At 41.7% G+C, this 27,610-nt stretch overlaps 1 protein-coding gene across 1 annotated transcript in view; it reads right to left on the bottom strand.

The window, feature by feature from the left end:
* Positions 1–27,610, bottom strand: part of plxdc2b (plexin domain containing 2b) — a 130,754-nt gene that overhangs the window by 20,503 nt on the left and 82,641 nt on the right. The window contains exons 5-9 of the mRNA XM_080418021.1: positions 21,084–21,206; positions 14,812–14,930; positions 11,249–11,348; positions 2,947–3,042; positions 1,528–1,609 (exon numbers count right to left, since the gene is read on the bottom strand). Of these exons, the coding sequence (XP_080274147.1) occupies positions 1,528–1,609; positions 2,947–3,042; positions 11,249–11,348; positions 14,812–14,930; positions 21,084–21,206 (520 nt within the window). The remainder of the gene's footprint in view (positions 1–1,527; positions 1,610–2,946; positions 3,043–11,248; positions 11,349–14,811; positions 14,931–21,083; positions 21,207–27,610) is intronic.

The raw sequence follows: 27,610 nt of genomic DNA, 5'->3' as shown, positions 1-27,610 counted from the left end.
ATAGGTTATGCTCTAGGAGGGGCGGGATGATTTGATTGACAAGCTACACAACCAATAGCATTCATTCCCCGCCCCCGCTCTTGATTGACAAGCTACCCAACCAATAGCATTCATTTGCGGTTGCAAAGGATATGACGCGATATTGAAAGATGGCGGATTGCAGACAGCTGAACAATCGGCTTCATTTTCGGTCTGTAGAAACCAATGGCGTGACGCTGTCCATTCATTTTATACAGTCTATGGGCTAAACAAGAGGGAGGGGTGGTGCCTGTCAACAAGACATTTTCTGAAACCTTTGTGAGAAAAAACGTCACTCGATACCTTAACTTATGTAACTTGGACTTTCTAACTGCACAACTAAATCTATCACAACATTCCCCCCCATCATCACTTCCTTCCTCTCTGTCTTTTAAACACAAGCCTTTCCATTCAACAACACAGAAAGCTCCTACATTTCACATTTCAGCTGTCAGGGTATATACACCGTGTCTGAGAAATAACATTCTGCGGCAACTCAAATATTTACTTTTGTTTGAGGCACGGGGAGATGTGAGGGACGAAACGACGAGAGAGGAAGAGATGCGGAGGAGGAGGAGAAAGTGACAGAGATGAGCGTGAGTTCGTTGTGTGAGAAGAGTGAACGTCAAGATTAGCGAGTTTGCTGACGGCAGAACCACCATTCCCCCTCAGGTGCTTGTGCCTTATCTTGGTGATCCAGCGAGCGAGACGGAGGGAAAGACAAGAGAGAGAGACGGAGAGAGAGAGAGAGAGAGAGAGAGCGCTTCTCAACTGGATTCGTGGACCTCAGCAGGAGATGGGGACTGGTTCACTGGGAAGCCTCGAGCTCCGTTATGAGAACCAGGTGTCAATACAAGACATCTTAAACACTTGGGCACTCGCCATTACAGAAACATATAGGGCTGTTTGTTGAGTTACTGGACCACACAGCACACATGAAGGGAGACAGAGGGGCAGTGATGGAAGAAGTACTCACACGTTTTACTTAAGTAAAAGTATCAATACCTTAGCTGTAAAAGTACAAGTCCGGTATTCAAAATTTACTTATAAAAGTACAAAAGTATTGGCATCAAAATATACTTAAAGTATACCAAAAGTAAAAGTACTCATTATGCTCATAAGGTCCCATTTCACAAGTTTTCAAATGTATAAAATGTAGGAAACCTTTGAAAATAGCAGATCTACAAGCTTACAACGTGTCGCAAGGCGACGTGTTGTGAGCTTGTAGATCAGCTATTTTCACATTGCCAAAGTATATTATATAGGTCTGTGGTTTCGTAATAATAAGTGGTTTCGTAATAATAATCAAAATCTACAAAGTAACTAGTATCAAAATTTTTCAATAAAAGTATAATATTTGAAAATTGGAAACACTCCAGTAAAGTGAAAATACCTTTACAAAATCCTTAATTACAGTACTTGAGTAAATGTACTTTGTTAGTAGGGGTGGGGGGTTGGGGGAAAGGTTAAAAGAAAGGTCATTGAAATAAGAAAGAGTAGAAGTCCAACCTGTTGAGCCGATGGCACCAGCTACAGTTGAAGTTGATCTGCGAGGAGATACAAGAACTACAGCTGGTGAACTGGAGACAGGCTGGAGAGAGAGAGAGAAAAGGACAGAATCGGTCAAACAATGTAGTTCATATACTCAACATGATTACGGAAGGGAATATGTACTTGGACCTCAGTCATACTGTCCTGCTGCATCCTGTGTTGTTTTATTGTGTATTTATTGTATCTTATGCTTTTGTTTTATTTGAATTTTCCATTTTGAAACCAGAAGCACATTCCTGGTTTCACATTTCCAAGACTATGGGCCTCATTCACAAAGCTCTTCACAAATTACTATATTTTATTGTAGGTCTGTTCCTAAGTAAAGACCAATGTCAGATTCATTCATTTGCATGCAGATGTGAGGGGACTTAATTTAATTGACTACATTTAAAACACACTTGTGCCAGTGAGTACCCTCCTCTGTGCCAATGTTGGCAGCCTACCCCTGCCTTGATTTGTGCGTGTCACAGGTGTATGTATCAGATGATGAATTCCACCGTGAATCAAATGTGCGTTCATTATGTGTGCCTCATTTCCATTGTTCCACGTCCCGTTTAATAACACTATAAAAGGCAACCGTATGGATATCCAACGGGAAACCAACTTCACCGCGGTGAGAGCAGTCCGTAGTAGTTCAACGCTCATCAAAAATAACAGATCTTCAAGCTTACAACGCTTTGCATTGCAACACCTTGACAGCTTGTAGATCTGGTGTATTTGGCAAGCGAGTCCCTCGTGCGATGGATCAGCTGAACGTGAGGGTGAATGAAGTATCGCTCTCATGTGTAAATGAGAAGGGGAAAGTTTATTTTTTGCTCACTGTTGCTGAGGTAGAAAACAAAAAGGACGATGGAACAGAGGGCACAGAACACTGCTATCCGATAGATAATGGATCAGAGCTTTATTGATCGCCGAGGGGAAATCCGTCCTTTGGATTAACACATCCTATCCGCTGTCCTACATCGGGATGGGGAATGGAGTAATGGACACAGATTTCACCCCAGGCCCCATTCATCAGATGGTAAGGCTTTTTGTGGCGTTCATGTGATTCAACCAGATTCATGATCGCTATTAGAGATTAATAACTACCACGATGTTGGAAGTGCGCCTGCAGGCGAGAATGGTGAGAATGGTGCTAGAGGAAATGCAATGGCTTCACTCAAATTGTTAGGGTTCATCCTCCAGAGTGCATAAATGCGCTCAGCAAATGCCATGGCAATGCATAGTCCAAATTCAATGAGCAAGCATATTCAAACCTAAACAGATATTTATTCCAGTTTCGTATACATTTGACAGCTAGGGGCCTAATGTGTTTGTCATGTATGTATGATGGCATGCTTTGGACAGTAATATGAATGAAAAATACATTCTCCTTACTCGGTAAAGGCATCATCTCCACTGCTGTCGAATTGGTGATCTTAGTCTTAGTCAGCTCCACACGATGGTACTCGTATATCGTTCTCCGCCTCACATCTAGATTGCAGCACGAGAAGGAAAACAGAAAGAAAGAAGGGGGGGAGGGGGGTGGTTAACCATCACAAACATTCCTTTGGGAGATAAAACTGGGACAAGTGGTCCCCGCAGAAAGAGGGGTGAGGGAAAGGGAGGCAGAATGAGGTCATGTTGGGATGATGCTACCGCAGCACTTTATTTCTCTCCCTTCCCTTTGTGCCATGGAGACAGACTACAACTTGCCAAAAAGCGGGTGGGAGAAATCTCCCCTGGAGCTGATATAAATCAGCTCGCACGTTGAAAGGCTCTTGCCGCGTCGCAGTCATCAGCCAAGGTAAGATGAAGCGATTGATTAGATACATCACTGACTCTCATCGCTCCGCGGCCCTTATAACTCATTGGCGGCTGCTGTAAAATGCGCCGCTTGCTTTTGCTGGTCATGTACTGCCTCTTCCTCCGGCATTAGTGCAGTGAAAAGAAAAACCGGGAGGGATCACATAAATCCCTCTTAATAACAACTTGGAAAAGAATTGCCATGCATAAACCCATAAGTGTTACAGATCTGCTTATAATTGCTTGGTAGCCTGTACTGCTAATACCTTGGTAAAGTTAAACCCATAATGGGATTTTTATGTGGCATGACATGCCATGGGATTGTCAAATCTATCGAATATGTCACACAGATAGATTGTGATGCACGTCATGTGACGTTGCTTAATACATTATATTTTCCATAATCTCTCAAGAGTCAAGACAGATTCCGCTAACAGCAGAATCTGTCAGCACTACTGCCTATTAGGCTAAGGTCACTTACTGTATGTGGCCGTCTTTTTGCAATGGTTTTCAATTATTTATTTTTTTATCGAAAGTTTGATAAAGATGTTTACAAATTGAAAAAGTAGTGAAAAATAGCTGATCTACAAGCTCACAACATGTTGCAATGTGGATATTGCTTGTAGATATTGCAATAGCATACATAGCTATTTTCAAAAATGTTGCACAACACCGTTGGGTGATGAGAAGCTACAGTAAGTAAAGTTAAGATTGCCTTTCCAACTTCTTCGCCTCTCTTCTCTTCGTTAGTGAGTGACTGACTTCCTCTGTGGCTTCTAGCGGTGGAATTGTCTGGTGTCTAATGACATCTAATGACAAGGTGAAGGCACTAGGCTAGGCTGCAGTCACCTGAGGCTGCTGCTCTGCAGGCACACTCTCGTCTGCAGTGTAGACACCAGTGTTGGCAGATTTTGCGGAGGAAACAAGCAACCAGGTCTATGAAAACAAGCCCAAAAGAAGCGACTAGGCTACGGCTATTTGAAAATAGCAGATCGACAAGCTCACAACGCGTTGCCATGCAACGTGTTGTGAGCTTGTAGATCTGCTATTAAAAAAAAAGAAAAAGAAAAATTGAGTAATTTTTGAATATTCTTTGCAACATTTTAAAACCACAAATCTTGTATGAGGGGGGGTCCGTGGCACAAAGGTCTGCGGACAAAAAACATATTCATCTGGGGGTCCTTGCCATGAAAATGTTTGAGAACCACTGGCTTAACAACATACTGTAAGGAAACAAGGCCAAATAAGCAACTACACTTTAGAAAAAAGCCCAAATTATACCAATGTTTACAAGCGACTTTACAGAAAAAACAAGCCCAAAGTCGCTTATAATAAGCGGACATGGCAACACTGGTGTAGACAGCAGTGTGGAGGTGGCGGAGGAGGGAAGCTGCAAATCAGAGCAATTACCGGCCTGTATCAGCCGCGACATAAACAAGGTCTAATGAGGATTTAGCGACCCACCACCAATGCTATCAAAGAGAAGAAGATTTACACAAACTGTGTTATTAATTATGCAGAAGAGGGTCAATTAGCCCATAATCAAATTAAAGCCACACTCAGGGGGGAAAAAAGACAACGAATGCACTTACACAGCCAATGTTCTCCAAGAATACAATGAAAAGATACCAGACAAAAACATCACATCAACATTTATCAGGCATGAAAATCACAACTACAGCTGGCCTTATTATTCCTTATTCATCCTTCGCTAAGAACGGATAGAAATGAATGGAAATCAATCAAAAATGTGTGGCAAAGTCAAATCAATCTATAACAAAATAATAAGGGAGTAAAGATTGGACAAGTGGGACAAATACCCAGGCAGATTCTCATTACCCTTTGATCAAACAGTGCTCTGGTTGTAATGATTGCTTACACAGCACAATATCCAGCTGGAAAACAAGAAGAATGTGTTCTGTTAAAAGAAAATATTCAGTTTCTAACCTTGCAATGACAAATGTCTTGAGTCTTACCGCAATAGCTCCTGGAAAGGTTTGCCATCATTCTAAATTAGAAGCAGGTTCATATAGTATACTGTCTGGACATAAGCTGCCCTGGAAGAGGTTTTGAATTGATGTATGTTGGCTGCCCCAAGTGGCAGTGAGAATTAACAGTTTTGACACTCGCACCATTTCTTGTACCAGACCTCTGAGGCTCATTCGTCTCGTCGAGATGAAAACCTTTCATTGGAAAGATATTATGCATTTGCATTTCTCTGCTCCTGGGATGCACCAGAACAGATGTGTGCAAACATGACACAGATACTGAGCTCGCAAACCCTCATTATGGCAGAGCCTAGTGATATACAGTTATTACAGTCCATGAACATGAGAATATACGTATTCATCTGCATCGACTGACATGCTGAGATTAATCCATTAGGACCGGGATAGCATAGACTGTGTCATTTTTATAGATTTATTTGGCTATTTTTAGAAAAATCTTGAAATATTTGAATATTCGATATTCTTTGAATATTTATATCTTTTTAAAGCGAACATTTGTAACTCAAATCTTTGCTTCTGGGGGGGGGGGGGTCCCTGGAAAAAAATATTTTCAGATGGGGGTCCGCGGTAACCTGACTCCGCCAAATGGAAGAAGCTTGCGACACACATTTTGTTTCACAGACTACTTCCATCTGAGCAGAATCGCTGCAAGACAGCGTTTAATTTTTTCAAGCTACTTGGCAGGTGATTGGATGATCCCGCCCCCTAGCAGCCGCTGATTGGTTCGTACACGCAGCGACCGGGTAGCTTTACTCCCTGAGCGATCCCAGATGCAGGGTGTATTGTGAAACTCCATACCGCCCCAATCTGGCTGTAGTCAGGTTAGGTCCGCGGCCAAATACATATCATTTTGGGGGTCCATGACATGAAAAGGTTTGAGCACTACTGACATATAGCAACATGCGTTTAAAAAAAGAAATGTTAGGATTTAGAAGACATTTGTAGAATCCCCAGAAGCAAAGATTTGTGTTACAAATGTTTGCTTAAAAAATATATATATTCAAAGATTTGCAAAAATGTCCACGTTTTTCAAAAATAGCAGATCTACAAGATCATGGTGCGGCACTCGGTGCCGCGCTATGAGCTTGTATATCTGCTGTTTTTGAATTTGAATTGCCTAATTGCTGCTACTGGAGGAGACTGGGGAGGTGGTGGGAGGTTGTTCACTGACAAGCAGGCAGTTATAGCGCAAGAGCCACCCGCAGAGCATTTAAAAATGAGCGACAAATGAAAACTTGCTGACTTCTACTATGCTGTGTAATTACTGACTCTCAATATCTTGCAGCTGATAATAATATGAGAAGCAGAATCCAATTTAATTTGAAAGTCCAGTCCATCTATAAATCCAGGCACACACACACAAGTACGGTAGGTATGAAACAGAATTAGTTTTTGGGGAGTTTGAGAAACTCACACTAAGAAATAATGCTTTGAGCGTGATTCATAATGCATAAGCTGGCCCATATCTGCCTTGGGAATTAAACCAAAACTCCAGGTCCATCACCTGACATTCTAATTATGTTCCATGGCCACAAGACACCCAAATATACTCTTTCTGTGCATAATCTTATCCTCTGGGCCATGGGCCTGCTTTGCCTCATGGAGATATCATCAAATATTTTGAGTATTCAAAATAGAGTGGCTTAAAATGAATGCTGAATTTACCATTTTTTTAATTGAGATCTGAACACTACAGGCTATCATTATTTTAGTTTTAGTAAAATAATGACCAAATCCACACCATCTTCCTTTCAAATGTTCTACATGATTTATCTCAGCCCAGCAACTTCTGCTATTTAGATATGGTAAGTATTTAGATGTTGCATGTTGTTTAGACTAGGTTTGACATTTACCTGGTATCCTTAGTAGTTACTTAGCACTTCATAGTGTCCATCGCACTCCATTTACTTGATCATTTTCCCTGTCGTTAGGGTTATTTACGCCGATCTTGCACTTTGGAAGTCGCTCTGGATAAGAGCATCTGCTAAATGCCAACATTGTAAATTGTAGCTTAAAGGGACTACACCATGAATTTTTACTTTTCCTTATTTTTTGTGTGTTTTTGGTCTCCCCTACCTCTCTTCCATCCCAGAAAATACCCCAGTTTGAGCACCCAGGCTTTCACAGCATATCAGGGGTTTTGTGTAAATTGGTCTCAAAACAGGCCAACAGATTTTCGCCCGTTTGTGACTTCACATACGATACCAACTTTGTATAATCCCTTCCGTTTTTCAGTTCCAACATAAAAAATAAAAATGTGGACAATGTGGTATTGCAGGTGAAAGTGCTTTATAAGCCAGAGAGAAGTTAGTTGGAATGAGTATATCTGAGGCTTGATTTATCCTCAAACATTTTGAAAAACGTTTGAGGGACATAAACAATATGATATTAAATATTAAATATGTTTTTTTAAATGCATAGTGTAGACCCTTTAAATATAGCACAGGCACTTCTTATCCAGTGTCATTGATAATGAGTAAACAAGCATTATGCAGGTTCTGTGTCTTGCTCAAGGACATTTCTGATAAGACCTGTGGCTGTTGATTAGCGCAATGGTCAAATTTTGTATGAGATTATGGGACAGTCTTTGATGAAAGCACAAGGCCACTATCCACCGTGCATGTGATATACTGTATGTTATATGGTAATGTAAGTAGAATAAATCCTTGCATTAAAAAGATGATCCCCTTCACTATGAAATAATGCATCGGTTATTTGGGATTGGGATCGAAAAATGCATTCTGTCTAGAAGCAGTGAAATACAGAAAAGTCTTTCTTCAAGAATGTCCCTCAGAGTCAGCAGAGTTTCCGACCCACTTTTCTGCATGCCGAGTGCTCTAATTGACTGGAACTATAGGTAACACAGCAATCGATACTGCAGCACTATCTGTTCTACAGCCTGGCACCGGCTGGTTATAGGATCAAATGGACTGGAATGCGGAAAATCCGGTTCTTTCAAGAAACCTGATGATTCTTTCTCGAGAGTCCATCCCAAATTCCATACGACAAGAGGGTTTATTAACCCAGTATATTCTGAAATTCAACATGTTCACTCTAAAGATATGGGTTTTAAATAAAATATGCCATAACCTGATAGCTATATCCTGGAGCTGAACAAAATGATTCAATTTCAATGTGCTGTCGAACATGAACTCATGAGGAAGTTTGACAGCAGCCCCATGATGCAAATTCTGCCCTTTTCCGTTCAGACACCCCGAACATCTGCACTTTGCAAATATCACCACTTCTACATGCTGCCGCAACCACACCGTTGCTTTCAGTTCAGAAAGTTGCAAGTACAACACTTCTGTTAGTTTACAGCGAACCGCAGAAAGTCTTCCTCTTGACCATGAGTTTTGCTCAACCAGTGTTTCGTTCATTTAATGGAAACCCCCACACACAGATAAATGCAACATAGACAGCCGTTGGCTCGTGAAAGAGATCTGTGTGGGTTTGAGCAGCAGATGGGGGGATGAGGTGTAGTAGAGAGTCAGCAGAGTCAGGTCTGTGGTGGAGGCAGAGTCAGCACAAAAAGGCCGTTTGAAGCAGAGTATCTGAAACAGGAAAAAGGGGGTCCGAGGGGGCCGGAGGAGAATATCTGGCCTTGGGGTCTCGTCTTTCATGTTCGGCACTCAAACGGATGCCAGTCGTCTCAATCTCCACACACATCCAGGGACTTTATCACTCCCTATAACTTGGTAGTCAGAAACTTTTTTGTTTTGTTTTAAGTCCCGCTGAGCCGAAGATTACAGAGGCTCCGACGACGGTTTATTATACAGAGCCAGTGGTGGAAAGTAACTCATTACATTTACTCAAGTACACAGTAGGCTACTTAAAGGTAGGGTAAGTGATTTACTTTGGTTAAAATAAGTGTTAAATAGCTCTCTATTCTGATAGTACTCATTGCTATAGAGTGTTTGTTCAGTAAAAGGAGTCTCCCATGTCTCTCCAGCTCTTTATTAAACAGAAAATGCATTTTCAGCGCTCTCTCCTAATTGGCTTAAATTCTGTCACCTACCTGAAAATGTACTATATTCTGTTTACTAAAGAGCTGGAGAGACCCCTGTGACCGAACAAATGCTCTGTAGCAATGATTACTATCACAATATAGTACTTTTTAACAAAAATAAAATAAAAACAAATAAAATATCACTTACCCTACCTTTAAGTACAATTTTGAGGTACTTTTACTTTAATTGAGTATTTCCACTTTTACTTCCACTACACTACATCTCAGAAAACATATAACATAAAAACAACACAAAACATATATTAATCACTTAAGCCCCTTTGAAAATAGCAGATCTACAAGCTCACAACTTTTTCCACCACTGATACAGAGGAACAAATTCAAGGGGCAAAACTTTCATCGATGCAAAGATTCTGCAGAAAAGAACGCTTTGGACAGAAAACAATGTTCCGCCTATCTCTGCATGAATCAGGATTGTTGTATTCACTCTTAAACCAAAACATACAACCTCATAAATTCAACATGTGTGAAGTTGTTCAGACATGCATTCAGACAGATAATACAGTTGTGGTTCTCAAAGTGGTGTCCGGGGACCCCCAGGGGTCCTTGAAAGGGTTCCAGGGGGTCCCCAGCTAAATCATTGATAGTAAACCAATTGGACCCCTTACCAGCCTCTAACTCTGAGAGTTATGGAGGGGTCCGTGGCCTAATCCATACCAAACTGGGGGTCCTTGAAATAAAAAAGTTTGAGAATCACTGATCTGATCATTACAAATGATCAGTAACCCCGATAGAATATCCACCACTCTCAGCCAATCAGGACACAGAACCATCAACGGTTTTGTATTGTGGCAGCGGCTGAAAATTGTAAAAGCGACAGACAGAACAATCAGCCAACAGACAGACCGACCAACAGAGTAGCTCTTTGGTTGCAGCTAAAAATCCCACCCCACCATAAGAAGTGCTTTCCCATCCAATTCCACAAACCAGGCACCGAAAGAACAACACCATTTCTCGTACGACAAGCAATATTTATAAGATATTAAGTGTGACAAGTAACATTCAAACCAAGTTTCACTCGCACAACCGACGCACACTGCGTAAATCGCCGAATAAATCGGGTTTGACAACTCATTATATCGACTTGAAAAAAATCTTAAGAGCATCTGACTGTGGCTGAGAAAAGTTTCTCCTCTTTGCCCGGGGTTGTTTCAACTTTAATGGGCGTAAATTGGCAGAACTGAGAAGCGAGAGACTGATCTGGAGCCGAGCCCACAGACCCCCCCACTGTGAGAGGTGGAATGGAGCTGTGCTTGGGGAGGAGGTGGTGACAACCAGAGCCAGAGTGAAACAGCAAAAAAAGCCTGAGGCCCGGCCCGCTGCCTGCCTGCCTCTCTGGCTGTCAGACACAGTTTAAAGTGTAAAACAATACAACACATAACAGCAAAAAAAGAAAAGTTGGGTGGCTTACCAAGAACACTTACTTACTCAAACAACGGTGCACACACAGTAAAAATCCGGAAAAGTTAATTGAACTCTGAGACTGTGATAAAGCAAGGGGATTAAAGAAGATTAATTAAGGATTTATGTCAGGTCAGTGGACATGAAGTAGGATAGTGGATATCGTCGCCGTGGAAACCTTGTATGTCCAAAACCTTTTATTATAATCTTTTTAAACGTTTTAAATAGTGAAAATGGCCGATCTACAAGCTTGTAGATCTGCTATTTTCACTACTGTTGCGCGACACTCTTGTATGAAGTAGGACGTTAATTTATCAAAAAACATAAAAAGTTGACATATGGAGATATGAGGTTTCTGCCCGACAACAACGATATACACCTGTCTCTGAGGTTATGGCTATATTATCTGTGCACTGCAGTGCTAAGTGGCGTGTTGTCGTTGCCGGACACTCACTGGGTATCTGCTGGATTCTGTGGACCACCACAAAGGCGTCGGACAGGCCCACCTTCACCGGGTGATTGACGGAGCTGATCTGTGACACCTCAATTGGGATCTGAAAAGAAAACGAGTGACGGGTAAAAAATCAATTAACAATTAAGTCCCCATTTGTCAGTCAGTCTGTAGCCACAGTCCATACGGGACCAAGTACCACGAGCCTGGCACAGGCCCTTGCGCTGAAATAAAGAAGATACAGTGAGCAATTATAACCGGGGTAAATGGGGGAATATAATTAGATATAGTCATACTTAAGTTCATGCTGAACTGGAGTCTCTATTCGCAGAGAGTAAGAAGAGATGCTTCATACTGCATTTATCATGTTAATTGGGTGGACCAGGGTTTGCTGAAGACCGGTGTGCAAACCACAGTATTTCAAATGAGAGTAAAACACAAACGCACGAACACGCACACACGCACACACACAGACACACACACGGGTGAGTGGACTGGCTAATGGATGGTGCATATACGAAGCACTTGTGTCTGGATACATGCAGAATAGATACTTGCATAATGCATTCCCTCGCATAGACCCAAACACTGAATGCAAGATAACTTGGCAAGTAATAATTGACTCCCCTCAGAGAAAATTGTCCAAAACAAGAGGCGCAAATGACTGTGAGTATGCTTTGGAAAAACATTATTCTGATGCAGAAAGGACCAAACACGGGCCTATAATATGGCAGCCCTGGCACTTAGGGTTTATATATATATATACTGTACCAGTTAATAGTGTTTTCGAAGTTAATGTAGTGAATTTACATGACATCGCTGGAGAGGAGGAGCGGGTTACGCTGGGGAGAAGTATCCAATGATTGGAATGAGTTTGAGGAAATAGTCCAAAACTGCTACGCAAATGACTGTGTGTGAGTACTTTGGCAAAACATATTATGATGCAGAAAGGACCAAACACGGGCAATGCTAGCCCTGGCACTTAGGGTTTATATATATATACAGTACCAGTTAACCCATTAAGACCAGGAATGATGTCTTTGGGCTATTCAAAAATAGCAGATATACAAGCTTATAGCGCGGCACAGAGTGCCGCACTATGAGCTTGTAGATCTGCTATTTTTTGAAAAATTATGGACAATTTTGTGCAAATCTTTGAATATATGTATATTTTTTAAGCAAACATTTGTAACTCAAATCTTTGCCTATGGGAATTCTACAAATGCCTTCTAAATCCTAACAGTTTTCTGAAAAAACGTATGTCGCTATATGAGTGGTTCTCAAACTTTTCCATGTCAAGGGCCACCCAAAAATTACATGTATTTGGCCGCGGACCCCCATCTTAAAATACGTTGTCCCAGGGACCCCCAGAAGCACAGATTGGAGTAAAAAAAAATCGTCTTAAAACAAGATTTGCACAAAGTTTCCACGATTTTTCAAATAAATAGCAGATCTACAAGCTCGTAGCGCGGCACAACCTTGTATATCTGCTATCTTTTGAATAGCTCAAAGAAATCTTAAAATCACACACAGATGCGTTCCCGGTCTTAATGGGTTAAAGTGTTTTCGAAGTGAATATAGTGAATTTACACGACATCGCCGGAGAGGAGGAGCCGGGCTACGCCGGGGAGAGGTATCCCGTGATTGGAATGAATGCTTACAGGAAAAGTGAGACGGAGGAGGTGCTCAGCAGCACGAGCTAACAGGCCTTACGGCGAGCGGCGTTCCGGTAATAACTCCAATTACATGTAATGGTCAGGGCTTTAGTTCTTCAGAACAATAACGCTGACATGAGATATTCCATGGGAAGAACTGGGACTGCTCTTTTAACCCTTTAAGGCCGGGAAAGCATCATTTGTGTAATTTTAAGATTTCTTTGGCTATTTTTTATTTGTTTTGCAAATCTGTGCAAATATTGGAATATATATATATTTTTTTTATTTGTCAAATATTTAGTTCCAGTGACCCCCAGAAGCAAAGATTTGAGTTACAAATGTCCGCTTAAAAACAACAACAACAAATATTTGCAAAAATAGCACCCAGTGTGAAGAGAGTGGTGCCTTTGAATTAGTGTAACTGGGTGCATCCTTGTGTTGCAATCAGCTGCAGCTGTTGAGGCCGTGCTCAAACATACGGACGGACGGACGGACGGACGGACGGACGGACACACACACACGGTCAAATGTAGGAGTGGTTGGCACCACTCAAAAATAGCAGATCTACAAGCTCATAGAGCTATGAGCAATGAGATCTGCTATTTTTGAATAGCCAAATAAATCTTAAAATTACCCGCGGATGTGTTCCCGGTCTTAAAGGGTTAAAACCACTTAATTAAACACTGAGAAATACGGCGCTATAAAGTCGCGAGTTCAGTCAAGTCGAGAGTGTGGATGAGCTATTGGGCACACCAATCATACCGCATCTTGGTCTTGTATTTTTTTTTATCTCTTTGGACCAGAGCCCGCTAATAAAGATTTGATTGATTGATACGATGGTCATACAGTACATAAGGGGGCTACTTCACTTTATTTTAAGACTATAGAGTCACTGTTACTGACTCTATTGTTCTGCATTTACTCTGTTTCTTATTAAATATAATTTCTGTCTTCCCGCCCCTCCGCCCACAGGCAACTTTAAAATGTAAAAAGCTCACTAGACACACATCACAAAATCTAATAAACGTAATCTCTCTCATATGTGTGTGAGTGAGATGCTGCCTGCATACTGTAAGTTCAATCACCGTTTGCAGCTAAATGAAGCATATGGAAACGGTACAGGGACATTAGGTCATATTTTCTTAAGGCAGTGAAAGTCATTATATTGTCAGTCACAGTGGCGTCGCGTTATGAAGCCCAGGGTGAGGGGTGAGGGGCTCGTGAATGCAAACGCTTTGTTTCGTCGACTCAATCAAGACACGGAGGTACGGTGACGACATTAACGTCTAGAAAAGTATATGAGGCATTTCTTTCTTTCTTTTGTTTTGTTTTGTTAGAAAGACCAGGGTGAGGAGTTCATGGGAAAAATCACAGCAGCTAGGAAATAAAATATTTATATATTATCGTCTCTTTTGTCCAAAACCTGGATTTTGTCCAAAACCTAGATTAAAATAGAAAAATAGCAAAAGTAGCAGATCGACAAGCTCAAAACGTTTCGAGCTTGTGGATCTGCTACTTTTGATGGTTTTGTGTGACGCTGTAGTATGATCAAGTAGGGCGTTAATTTACGAAAAAAATCAAAAAGTTAGAATATGGAGATAGGAGGTTTCTGCCAGACAACAGTGATACACTCTATAAAAGGAGACGCCAGGAGATTTTGTTTCCCTGTGCGATTAATAAACCCGAAAATATCTATATATATGTTTGTGTCACGGTTACATAACCGTGACACACGCGAATATTACGCAGTGGTGAAGCAACACAATTTTTATTTGGAACAAGGTCGAGTAAACAAAACTATCAGTAGGCACTTGAGCACAGACTACTTCACTGTGTGAGGAAAGAACCCATTGCACAAAGGCAGAACATTTGACAAAGAGAGAGAGAGAGAGAAGAGAGTAAAAGGCTGACCTCCTTGTAAGCGAAGATGATCCTGCCGTCGTTGTGGAGCGTGGCTTGGAACGTGAAGCTGCCCAGGTTGTAGCTGTCCTGGAGATGGACGTGGTCCCACTGGACCACCAGAGCAGTGCCTGTATAATCAGAACCAGGGGTGGAAAAAAGTACTCACATTTCAATTCTGCAATGTAGAAAAAAACGGAATTCAAAAATGTACTCGAGTAAAAGTACAAAAGTATTGCTATCAAAAGTATAGAAAGTACTCATTATGCAGAATGTACCATTTCACAAGGTTTCAAATGTATAAAACTCTTTTGAAAATCGTAGATCTACAAGCACACTTGTAGATCTGCGATTTTCCAACAGCCAAAGTTCAAATAGGGCTGAAGTGGTTAATGTATGTTTTGTAATTTATTATCAAAATCTACAAAGTAACTACCGGTAGTAACTAAAGTTTTCAAATAATTGTAGTGGAGTAAAAGTATAATATTTGCCTCTGAGATGTAATGGAGTAAAAGTACAGAAAAATTGAATACTCCAGTAAAGTAAAACAAATACCTCAAAATTATACTAGTACAGTACTTGAGTAAATGTACTTAGTTATTTTACACCACTGATCAGAACCACACACACACACACACACACACACACACACACACACACACACACACACACACACACACACACACACACACACACACACACACACACACACACACACACACACACACACACACACACACACACACACACACACACACACACACACACAGCAGTTTATGACCACAGAGAATCACAAAGAACCACATCGAATCAACCACATGCACAGTAAAAAGTCTGACAGTTCATTTAACTCTGAGAGTGTACACATGGACCCGTAAGTGTCCCATGTGGTTCCATTTGTACACTCTTAAGAACTAAATGAACACACAGGATTTTTACTGTGTGTGAACCACATGTGCACTAGCAGCACAATCTCACACAAAGCCACCCCTGATTGGAATCAACACACACAGAGAGTGTAGTCATGCAGAGTTTGACGAAAACGATGCACTCTCGACTGAAAGACGAAGAGTCGACGTGCAACTCGTGCATCGTTTGATTCGCACAAAACAACTCGTATGACAAAGAACTTTGTCATTAGCCTTCATCCATAGCCAACCCACTGGGCCTGCATGGGCCAGATTAGAACAGTCGCACGTAGGGATGGGACGATAATCGTTATTCGTGATAAATAAAAACGCTCACAATAATCGCATCGCAGAGATTTAAATGAAATTGTCCTCCATCACACACTAGGATGAATTAGCTTCTGTTGATCTGCAAATTCAGTACCACTTAAACCCTCTATACTGTACTTAATAAAACTGACCTGTTAAGAGCGCATTTGGTACGCTTGGAACTACAAGCTCACAACACGTTGCGTTGCAATGCGTTGTGAGCTTGTAGGTCAGCTATTTTTGGCGAACGTTCCACCCAGAATAGGGATGTTGGGGCTTCAAGTGATTAACAAAAGTGGCATTTTAAGTTTTAAGCATTTGATTATCGCAATAATATCGCTAACCGCAATTATTTTTGCCACAATAATTGTGTCGTGTAAGTTTCGTCCCATCCCTAGTCGCACGTGGCATACGGTATGATCTTCATGCCCCAAGACGGCAGGCTACGCCCGTATTACTACCGTTTGGATTCAGCATGAACCTCAGAGAGACCCGATCGACGGGAAAAGCAACGCCTACCCCTGTAGCCATTTGGCGGAGCGCCGAGGCAATAAAGGTTTGTTAACACAACTAATCAATTTTTCCATCACACAGCCGGAGCTCCTCTCTCTCCGTCCAAAATAAAGAGAAGATTTAGTTTCCCTGCTGACAGCCTAGGAGGAGCACACAGCCATCTCTACTGTAGCTGCTATGGGAAGTCCCACAATAATTCACATGTGGCATGTGTTGCCCTGGCATGCGTTGGCAGAAGTGTTGATTTCGTCGACTAAAACTATGACGAAAAATGTTTGTCGATTACCTTTTTTCACTGACGAATAAAAACTACATAAAAACTAAGCTATGGTGACTAAAACTAAGACTAAATATATTGACAATTTCGTCAACAAATAAAAACTAGACTAAAATGTTAGTGAGGGACTATAGTGGAGAAGAGATCCAGCAGAACTAAAAGACAAGTCATTTTATGTTTGGTTGCGCTCAGGTGTTGCGCTTGTAAATAGCAGATCTACAAGCTCACAACCTTGTAGATCGGCTATTTTCAGCATGAAACCAAGTGTATAATCAGCCATTACGACGCCATCAAGGCACCGCCAGAATAAATTTTAGTCGACTAAATCAACTGTAGATTTAGTCGACTAAAATCTTATGATATTTAGTCGACTAAAACTAGACAAAAACTACAACTTTTCAGATGACTAGAAAATGACAAAAACTAAATGGAATTTCATTCAAAAGACTATGACTACAACTAAATCAAAATTTGCTGTCAAAATCAACACTGGTTGGCAGAAGTGGCTCGGGAGGTAAGGCGCGCCGGCTCAGGCTCCTCCAGACGCTGTGTGGGTAAGACAGACACTGAACCCATTGCTCCCGACGGAGCAGGTTGGCATGGCTGCCTCCGCTGTCTGCGTGTGAATGTGTGTGTAGTGTGAATGGGTGAATGTGAGGCATACATTGTAAAGCACTTTGAGTGGTGGGAAGAATAGAAGAGCGCTATATAAATGCAGTCCATTTACCACTTCTGGCACAGGTCGTGGCGGCAGCGTGCCCCTCGTTTGAGGACAGATGAAGAGGCACGGCAGACACCGTATGGCTTCTGCACTGACGTGTAATGACTTAATGCTGTCAGGATAAATAGCAAATGTACAGTACATACGGTAACACTGGGTCTGGGTCAGGTAGGAGAGAGATAATGATTCATTATGAACAGTGAATAACGACCAATTTCAGTCTTTGGATGAAAACTAGTGGTGGGAGGACTTGAGGACAGGGGGAAGAGCGGTTAGGAGGGAATTAAGGCAAGAAAAAGATGCGAGAGAAGGGACAGTATGTTAAATAGTGACTTAGACACCACTGTAAAGCCTAATGCAAGTCACAGGCCTACTTAAAATGCATTGAGTTCAGGAGGGAAGGCTGCCATGCTATTTGGGGCTTCCTGGCTAAAAATACAGAGTACACACTGGCCTTGTTTCTTATTCTATTAAATGGCCCGGAGGCTGCATGACGAGAAACAAAACAAAATGCAGCCCTCCTCTACCAGCAGGCATTAGGAAGGAATTATTTTGTCCACAAGAAGACACTCTGTGTATGCGGTGCGTATGTGCACGCATGATTGTGTGCATCCAACTTATATTAAAATAGGGTTGTGGGAGGACGGTGGGGGCGCCACAAAAGTAACCTGTGGCTTTGATTGGCCTACAAATGTCACAAAAAATATTCACAAATGTGACATCCGGATTTGATTGGCCAAGCTTTGCATGCCGACCGACTCGATGCAGGGGTCGGTCGGTCACATACGTCACATGTTAGGGCACATACGTAACATGCCCAAATATAGAGACCACTTAAAAGGTGGCCTGAAAATCTAGATGTGAAGGCACCTGAACATCTAGCATAATCATGAGTTCTTATAACCATAATTATACAGTATTATAAGCAAATTATAATGCCTTATAAACATGTTCATAATCAATTATAGACATGGGATGCATATACTATAGCTATAATATAACAAGTGTTACCTAAAGTTGACAAAGTTTGTCTTTTATGCATGCCCACACCCCACGTCCAATTATTGGATTGAAGCTGTCCAGAGTGGTGTGTTATGATCCGGGGGAAGGTCATGGACAACTTCTAAGAGAGCTAAAACATCAATCAAAGTCAAAATTGCCATTGCTGGTGCAATGGATTTTTTTGAAATATTTTATACTTTAATATTTAACCTTTTTAAACTTAAAAGTGTATACTGGAGAGTCAGTGGAGAGTCTGAAACTACAGATGACTGACATCATAAAGTAAATAATGTATCATAGTTTATAATTCATCACATGCCCCAAGCCTTCACTTCACAGAATGTCTGAGAGTTCCAGCAGCAACTACAGTGTTCTCAGTCTTAACCTTTTAAGACCTGAGGCCGATTCTAAAAATGTTTTCTAAATCCTAACAGTTTAAAAAAATATATATATATATATATATATATATATATTCCACGATTTTTCAAAAATAGCAGATCTACAAGCTCATAGCGCGGCACTCGGTGCCGCGCTATGAGCTTGTATATCTGCTATTTTTGAATAGCCAAAGAAATCTAAAGTGACACAGATGCGTTCCAGTAAGCCAAATTTACCAGGACAGTTCATCATCGACACTAATGTTTATCTAATATTTATCTATTTAGCAACTTAAAAAAGTGTCGATCAAATGACATTTGGTTGTCGTCTTTGTGAATAAATAAGGCAAATAAGTGTATGTGGTAAACTAACTGTCAGCCAGCATTTGTCGTTGGATAACCCTGTGGAGTGACGGAACCATGATAATAATCTTTCTCTCTTTCAAATATAATGTACGTATGTATGTACATAATGTACATAATGTACATAATGTGTATGTATACTGTGTATGAAATTACAAATGCATTGAAGTACTGTATGGTAAATAGCAGTAAATCAAGGTCACGACAGATTTCCTTTGTTGTGAATGGGAAAAAGCCTCGAGAGTCTCTGAGATGGCCAACATAAAGCTGCAGGTTCTGAGGCAGCAGACCATACAGTACAGTGCTTCTTGTTGATTGCATTGGCAGTGCATTGACTGATGGACACGGCGGCAGGGAGCAACCTAGCTGAGCATTGATCCCCTGCCAGTCTGCTTAAAGCCTGATGAGCTTCACTTGCAGAAGGTCAAACAGCTGGCTAACGTTCCTCACATCTCTGCTGCAGGCAGCGGGTCCCTTTAGGACAGAAAGAACTGGCCCTTATGGTGGATGACCTTAAACAACAGATGGCGCGAAGGAAATGATGTGGGTTTTGTGGCAATTGGGGATGACAAAGTTATCAGATGGGATCGAGATTTCTTATTCCTGTAATGGAATAAGAGAGCCAAAATCATCTATCAAAGTCAAAGTTGCCTTCGCTAGTGTAACGGCTGGGATCCTTGATTATATACAAACATATGCCCCCATTCCTGGCCTGAAACCCAGTACACAGCTAAATCCAATTTTACACTTTCTGGGCCCAAGTATCTTCCACCAAGCGCAATACGGCGCAAAGCCAAAGCGCAATGATCATCAATGATCATTACTATTTTCGGACCGCCGCAGTTAAAATTTTTACACCTCGCGCCCGCGTTGATAACAAATGATCTTTGCACGTGGTGGGGGGGGGGGGGGGGGGGGGGGGTGTTGGTCTAAAAATGAGGTGTGGTCTGCCAAGATCAGAGCGCAATGGTATCTCACGCACAGACTTTGCGTTTCCCCTTAAGACCACATCCAAGCTGGTCTTATCGCTGGTGCAGTGACATCATTATATCACATTATAAACACTGCTGCTCTCATAGATTTGTGTCCCCTTATCTACCATGTAATTAGCAATGAGAATGAAGCTGGCGCACCTGCCTCTTAAAGGCAATGGGATCCAACACTCTATGATTGATTTAATTAACGTAATGCCCAAAACACACCCATGACTAATTCAGGGCACCTTGGTGCCATGCACTGACACATAGCGCCCACATAACACACCATTTAAGTAGAGAAATTGCCACAGACACACCCCCAACACTAATTAGCATATTCCGTTATGACTTTGCTCCTCCTGTTGTCTAAATAGGGCTTCAATTACATTAAGATACTGACATGTAGTAGAGTAGAAGTAAAAGCATAGAAAATTGGAAATACTCCAGTAAAGTAAAAGTACCTCAAGATTGTACTGAGTGCCAGAATTATTTCTGGCTATGTTGTCCCAGTGCCAGAGATTTTTTCAAAGTAAAAAAAAAGTGCTTAGGAAGCGAGATACAGCCTTTTTCAGTTATAAGTTAAACAAGGAGTGGATGGAGCTGCAAATCTTCAGATAATGATATCTTGGGTTCTGAACATTCCCCCCCCCCCCCCCCAAAAATACTATTTTTTCAAAAACACGTGAAACACGTGATTGGCACGTTGCACCATAGTGGTAAAACACGTGAAACACGTGAATAGCACTCAATGAGTTAAGTACAGTACTTGAGTAAATGTACTTTGCTACTTTCCACCAAGTGTGAACAAGATATATCAGGTATGCTCTGTATAGTTACCGTTGTCAAAGTAGATCACAGTGGAGTTTCTGGAGACACTGGGGTCAAAGTTGGCCATGAGGGGAGCGATGTACTGGGTGGCGGTTAGCATCCGATGGACCACGTCCCCTGTGTAGATGAACCCTGAGGGAGAGGGAGAAAATGGTCCATTGTAAGAAATAAGATAGGCAACATCACAGTGCATTATAAAAGTTCTATGCTTAACAACGCATTCTCACTCCCAAGACGTTAAACGGGTGTCTTCTTGGGACCAGTGTTGATTTCGTCGACTAAAACTATGACGAAAATGTTTCGTCGACTACCTTTTCTCACTGACGAAAACTAAATAAAAACTAAGCTACGATGACTAAAACTAAGACTAAATATATTGACAATTTCGTCGACAAATAAAAACTAGACTAAAATGTTAGGGAGGGACTAGTGGACAAGTCATTTTATGTTTGGTTGCGCTCGGAAGTTGCGCTCTGAAAATAGCAGATCTACAAGCTCACAACGCGTTGCGACGAAAATTTCAGACGACTAAAATATGACAAAAACTAAATGGAATTTTATTCAAAAGACTAATGACTTAGTAAACTAAATACAAATTTGCTGTCAAAATCAACACTTTTTGGGACGAACATCCCAGCGCTTGACTGGAAGGCAAATTACGGCACATATTGACTAGGGGGGGATACGAGTTACGATTCTGTCCCTATCGGGACATTAACTTGAACGGCGCTGCGTCGGCTCAAGCGGACTTCGCAACGCTCCACACGGGCGAATCGCTCGCCTAGCGGCTCGCTTGGCGGTGCCTCTCGTGGTTCAAGTCCGCTTTAGATGGCGCTCTTCCGTCGTTTTCACCGTTTTTTGGTGGGAGCCGTCACCCTTTTACATCTTAGGGTTTGAGAACGGCACTTCCGCATTCCTGGAGTGCGGAAGTGCCCGGGACGGCACAGTTTGACGTTTGTGGTCACATTTGTCCCAAGAAGTCACGATATGCGATATTTTGGGAAGTGAAAGTGATGATGCTATGTATATAACAACTCATAAAACCATAACATTCATTCAATTCCTTCCTTCCGCTCTGCCTAGACATTGTACCCTATTTTGCAGAAACGCAATGTCAGGTATCTAACGTTAAACTCTCCTCATTACCCCATAATAATCACTACCTCTCTCTCCCTCTCTCTCTCTCTCTTCATAGAGCCTGCAGGCTGTTTCACTGCATCAACTGGAGAAGCTGATTAATTAGCTTATTATTATTCTCCATATATAAAAAGGGGGGGGGGAACTTGAAGGGCTAGAGGGGGAGAATGTGCTGAGCTAGCAGTCACTTCTATTGACCATTCATTACATGTAGGCTTTTACATGTCATCATAACCACTCACAGCCATGACAACATAGACAACCATGACGACAGCAAAAAACAACAACATTATTAACTTTTTATGTGGCCGTTTTCAACTGGACATAGACAGATGGATTTCCTGAGTGGAGGCATCTTAAATCAACATAAACTAGAGTTGCATCATTTAGTCATGCTTTTATTAATGAACTTCCAGGAAGGGAGAACAGTCCCATTACTCATAATAAGTGGAGTGCTGCTCTTTGCAGGGGAAAATTCACATTCATAAATGCGGCAAACGGCATCCTATTCCGTCCCGTGACAAGAAACTTGATGCAAAGTTAGCCATTAGAAGTCGGTTCCTCCAGCCTGCCTGGTGGTGATTACAGCGTCTTATTATACTCTCAAAGCATCAATCACCACAATGTTATGAAATCACTCCCTGGGCCGTGGAGATGTGTTGCTGAAGGGGAAGTTCAAGGATAAGTGTATGAAACGGACCGTCTGAGCTGAGGGATATGAGTCAAGGAAAACTTTTTTGCTGAGCAAAGCAGAGAAAGAAGGGAGAAAAAAAAAGATTTGGGGAAAGGTCACACTGATGACGGATGAGACAACGAGCTCAGCGTTTCATATCAGCGTAATAATTGCAGTGGGTGATTTGTAAATTTTTAACAGGAGGCATGGCCCAAATCTCGCAGGTGTTGCTTTTCTTAAACGCTGGTGGGGCCGTGCATGCTGCGTCCATTTGTATGCTAAAGTTGAGAGTTTGAGACCGGTTTTGGCCCGTACAATGTAAGTCATTGGGGAACGTACTGTATTTTGGATCATTCATTTGTAATCTACAGTACAGAGCAGGTTGGCCCAGAAAGCTGACGAATCTGCCAGAGCACGTTTCATTTGTTCTGGCGATGCCAGGCTATATGCCAAGGTAACTGCAGTGCACAACGCAAACTTCCACCAAAATGTAATTGTGCTTTAACAAGGGGGAGGCATTATGGTCAGCTTGCTAATAAGGGGGGTGGCATCCCCCACCTCAAATCACCTACTGAGCCTATATGTCTTCACAAACAGCAGAGCAACTCTGAAAACGTTTATCACGACGGGAGGCCAGGGGCAGAGCAGTACGCCATGAGGGGAATCGAATTGCATCCTGCCTTTAAAGACCTAACCCTCCTCAGAAGTGTCTCTAATAGAGTGCTGTCAGCAGGACCTCGGAGGGAGAAGGAAGGGGGAAAGAGAAGTGGGTGGGGGTGGGAGGCAGTGACGGAAGAAGTACTCATTTTTTTTACTTAAGTAAAATGTTACAAGTTAGGTACTCAAAATGTACTTGAGTAAATGTACAAAAGTATCAAGCATCAAAATATACTTAAAAGTACCAAAAGTACTCATTATGCAGAAGGTCCCATTTCACAAGTTTTCAAATGTATAAAATTCCTTTGAAAATAGCAGCTCAACAATGTGTATGTATATAAATGTTTATTCTTGTTGAATATTATGTTGTGTATCTCAACTACATTGAAAATGAGGGCTTGCCCCTCAACTGTACTTCGAGTTTAAATAAAGTTTATGATGATGATGATGACAAGCTTGTGAGCTTGTAGATCGGCTATTTTCAAATTGGCAAAGTATATATTTACCGTAGGTCTGAAGTGGTTTTGTAATAATAAATCATTATAGTGGAGTGAAAGTACAATATTTGCCTTTGAGATGTAGTGGAGTAGAATTATTGAAAATGTAAAGTATTCCAGTAAAGTAAAAATCAAGTACTTAGGTACAGTACTTGAGTAAATGTACCCTAGGAAGGAGGGAACACTTAACTTTATCTGTCCATACCAGCGGTTCTCAACTGGAGCACAGAGTCACACGCCCAGGGACTCATTTAGAACCAGGACACCGTGTGAATATGTGATAATATGCTCCGTGGCAGAATAGAGAACTACTGTAGCAGGAAGTCTGACTCTGAGGCCCCCCACAGTACTGGTGGTCAACAAGCCAGAGACAGAGAGCAACACACTGGCTTAAACCCTGCCAGAGTCAGGGCTTAAAATCCCCACTGTGGAGACACCTGTGTTAAAACTGACCACAGTCGATGTAAGCCTCCAGCAAATGGTCAGCGTTATGTTTTCACTGTGTGTGCTGTGTGTGTGTGTGTGTGTGTGTGTGTGTGTGTGTGTGTGTGTTTGTTTGTATTACTATACTTATGAGGGCCAAATGTCCTCACAAGTATAGCAGAATGTGGACATTGTGAGGACGTTGTTTTCTGGTTCTCACCAGAAACATGGTTGTTTTATGGTTAAAACTGATTTGGGAAGATTCATTTTGGAGTTAGACGTTAGGTTTAGGGGTTGGAGTTACGCTGGGGGTTGGAGTTATTTTAGTGCATGACACCGGCACGCGACTAAGTATAAATCAGGGAGGATTTATACTTAGTCGCGTTCCGGTGTCATGCACTCAAATAACTGACCTACAAGCTCACCATTAGGGTTGGGATCCTTTAGGATTTTAACGTTTCCGGTTCCCTCTTAACGGTCCGATTCCTTAATGGTTCTGTTCCCTTTAACGACTCCTATAGGGGGTTCCAAATGAAACCTTACAGGACTGTAAGGTACACTGGGAGTGTACAAATGGAACCAAATGGACCCGTACACTCTCAGAGTTATGGTGGTCCTTGAAATTAAAACGTTTGAGAACCAACGGTATTGTAATTGTATAGCAGACGTGAAGTCCTCATACCAGCTCTGACAGTGTGATTTTAAAAAAACGGTTCTGGAAACGGTTCCAAATGTGATGGAACCGATCTCGGTTCCTCAATGTTGGATCCCGTTCCGCCGATTCCTCAGGTTTAGGATGCGAACCCTACTCACAATGCCTTGCAGTGTGACGCCTTTTTTTTTGCTTAAGGGTTAGGATTAAAAACCATATTAAAAAAATAAATAAATACATCATAAAGTCGCCGTCCTAAAATGTTGATGTCCTCACAAGTATAGCAATACACCTGTGTGTGTGTGTGTATGTGTGTGTGTGTATGTGCGTGTATCTGACTGCACACAGTGCACACGGCAGGGGTTGACACAAACCATTTTCCCTTCCACTCAATCTCCACATTCCATCTCCTCCCCATGTTTACCCAACATCAGCTCAACATCTACACAACACCTTTATCGCTCTTCACTCATCTTGTCCTGCACCTCGCTCTTTATTCCTCTCCCTTTCCCTTCTCGACTCATCTTGTCCTGTCTATACCTCGCTCTTTATTCCTCTCCCTTCCCCTTCTCAACTCATCGTGTCCTGCCTATACCTGGCCCTTTATTCCTCTCCCTTTCCCTTCCTTCTGTCTGCAAAGAAATGCCCACACAAACGCACACAATTATTTGGACAGACAGTTGTTTGGCATTGCTTGGCATTTTAAACCCCGCTATGTTGCCCACCGTCGTGACTTGCCTCTGCATTCTACCAGACAGCTCATCTATAGCGATCTATTGTAAACACAATGAAAAGTTATCTGACAGTCTGACGGAAATCAGACAGCCTCTCAATACCGTACAGAGCGGAGGACCGCGGAGCGCTCAATGGGCCAGTCATTTCCTTCATTATGGTCATCACTTATACTGTATACAGCAGAGGAGAGAGAGAGGACACAGGCCCAAAGAGAAAATGCAGGAGGCAACAATAGATAAAAAGAAATGGGAGAAAAGGAATTTGGAAGAATACGCAGACAGCGGAGTTTGTCCGGGGGTTGATGTAAAAGAGGGGGGGGGGGGGGTAGGATTAAGCTGTGGTGGAAAGTAACTACTGTAAGTACCGTACATGTACTCAAGTACTGTACTTAAGTGCAATTTTTTGGTATTTTTGACTTTACTGGAGTATTTCCAATTTTCACTACTTTTACTTCTACCCCACTACATCTCAGGGGCAAATATTGTACTTTTTACTCCACTACAATATTTGAAAACTTTAGTTACTAGTTACTTTGCAGATTTATATTATTATTACAAAACATACATTACCCTCTTCAGCCCTATATATGGTGTACTTCGGCCATTTGAAAATAGCAGATCTACAAGCTCACAATGCGTCGCATTGCGACGCGTTATGAGCTTGTACTGCTAAGATTTCCACTGCTAAGATTTCTACACATTTTGAAAACTTGGGAAATGGGAAATTTTTTACTTTTTACTTTTGGCACTTCAAGTATAATTTGACGGCAATACATTTGTACTTTTACTCAAGTAAAACTTGGAATATGAACACTTTTACTCGTAACATTGTGGTATTGATACTTTTACTTAAGTAAATGGTATTTCTTCCATCACTGTGAGAGAGCCCTTCCCTGAAAAGTTGTGTTTATGCGTGGTGCTGTTTGAAAGTGCTTTGACTGTGTATATCCAAGACAAACACTGGCGGGAATTAGTCGCCCCATTGGGTTAAAGCTGCACTTTATTGGACGGTCTGTTTAGACAACTTCATTGTTCATACTTCATTCTGAGCTGACTGCCTGTGTTTAATTCATAATTCATCACAGCTGCGTGCTCTCGGGCCCGGTGCAGTTTGGGGGTGGGATCGCACGCATACACACTTGCACGCACGCACACACACATACACACTCAAGCATTTACAGTGTGTATACACAAAAACGCCCATGCATTTCATTATACACATACACACTATAGTTTATTTCTATAGTTTCCCAACCAGTGGGTCGGGACCCATGTTTGAGTCGCGGACCAATTTTTATGGGTCGAGGGGTAAATATCCCCTTTTACATTAAAAAAAATATATATATATATAAATATTTTAAAAGGTTTAAACAAAGAAATCACAACTTTTCATCAATTAAAAACAATTCCAACATTTTGAGTCCCGGGCAAACGTAGACCCAAACCTAGACCCTCTTTTGGGTCTTGAGCTAAAAAGTTTGGGAACCACTGCTCTATTTTGTTAATGACATTTCACTCGTTTTCTTAATCATTTGCTCATAATTTTACACATTCTCTTACATTCGTTCTCTTGTTTACTTGTGCATTCTCTTTTGCATTCTTCGTTTGTCTGTCTGTCTGTCTGTCTGTCTGTCTGTCTGTCTGTCTGTCTGTCTGTCTGTCTGTCTCTCTCTCTCTCTCTCTCTCTCTGTGTGTGTCTCTCTCTCTCATCTCATCTCCTCTCTAGAAACATTACATTACATAACAGTCATTTAGCAGACAGT

Source organism: Gymnoscopelus braueri (assembly GCF_963280865.1).
Source record: "Gymnoscopelus braueri genome assembly, chromosome: 21".
Taxonomy (NCBI): domain Eukaryota; kingdom Metazoa; phylum Chordata; class Actinopteri; order Myctophiformes; family Myctophidae; genus Gymnoscopelus; species Gymnoscopelus braueri.
Note: the sequence above shows the minus strand (reverse complement) of the source record. Positions and strands in the feature narration are given on the sequence as shown.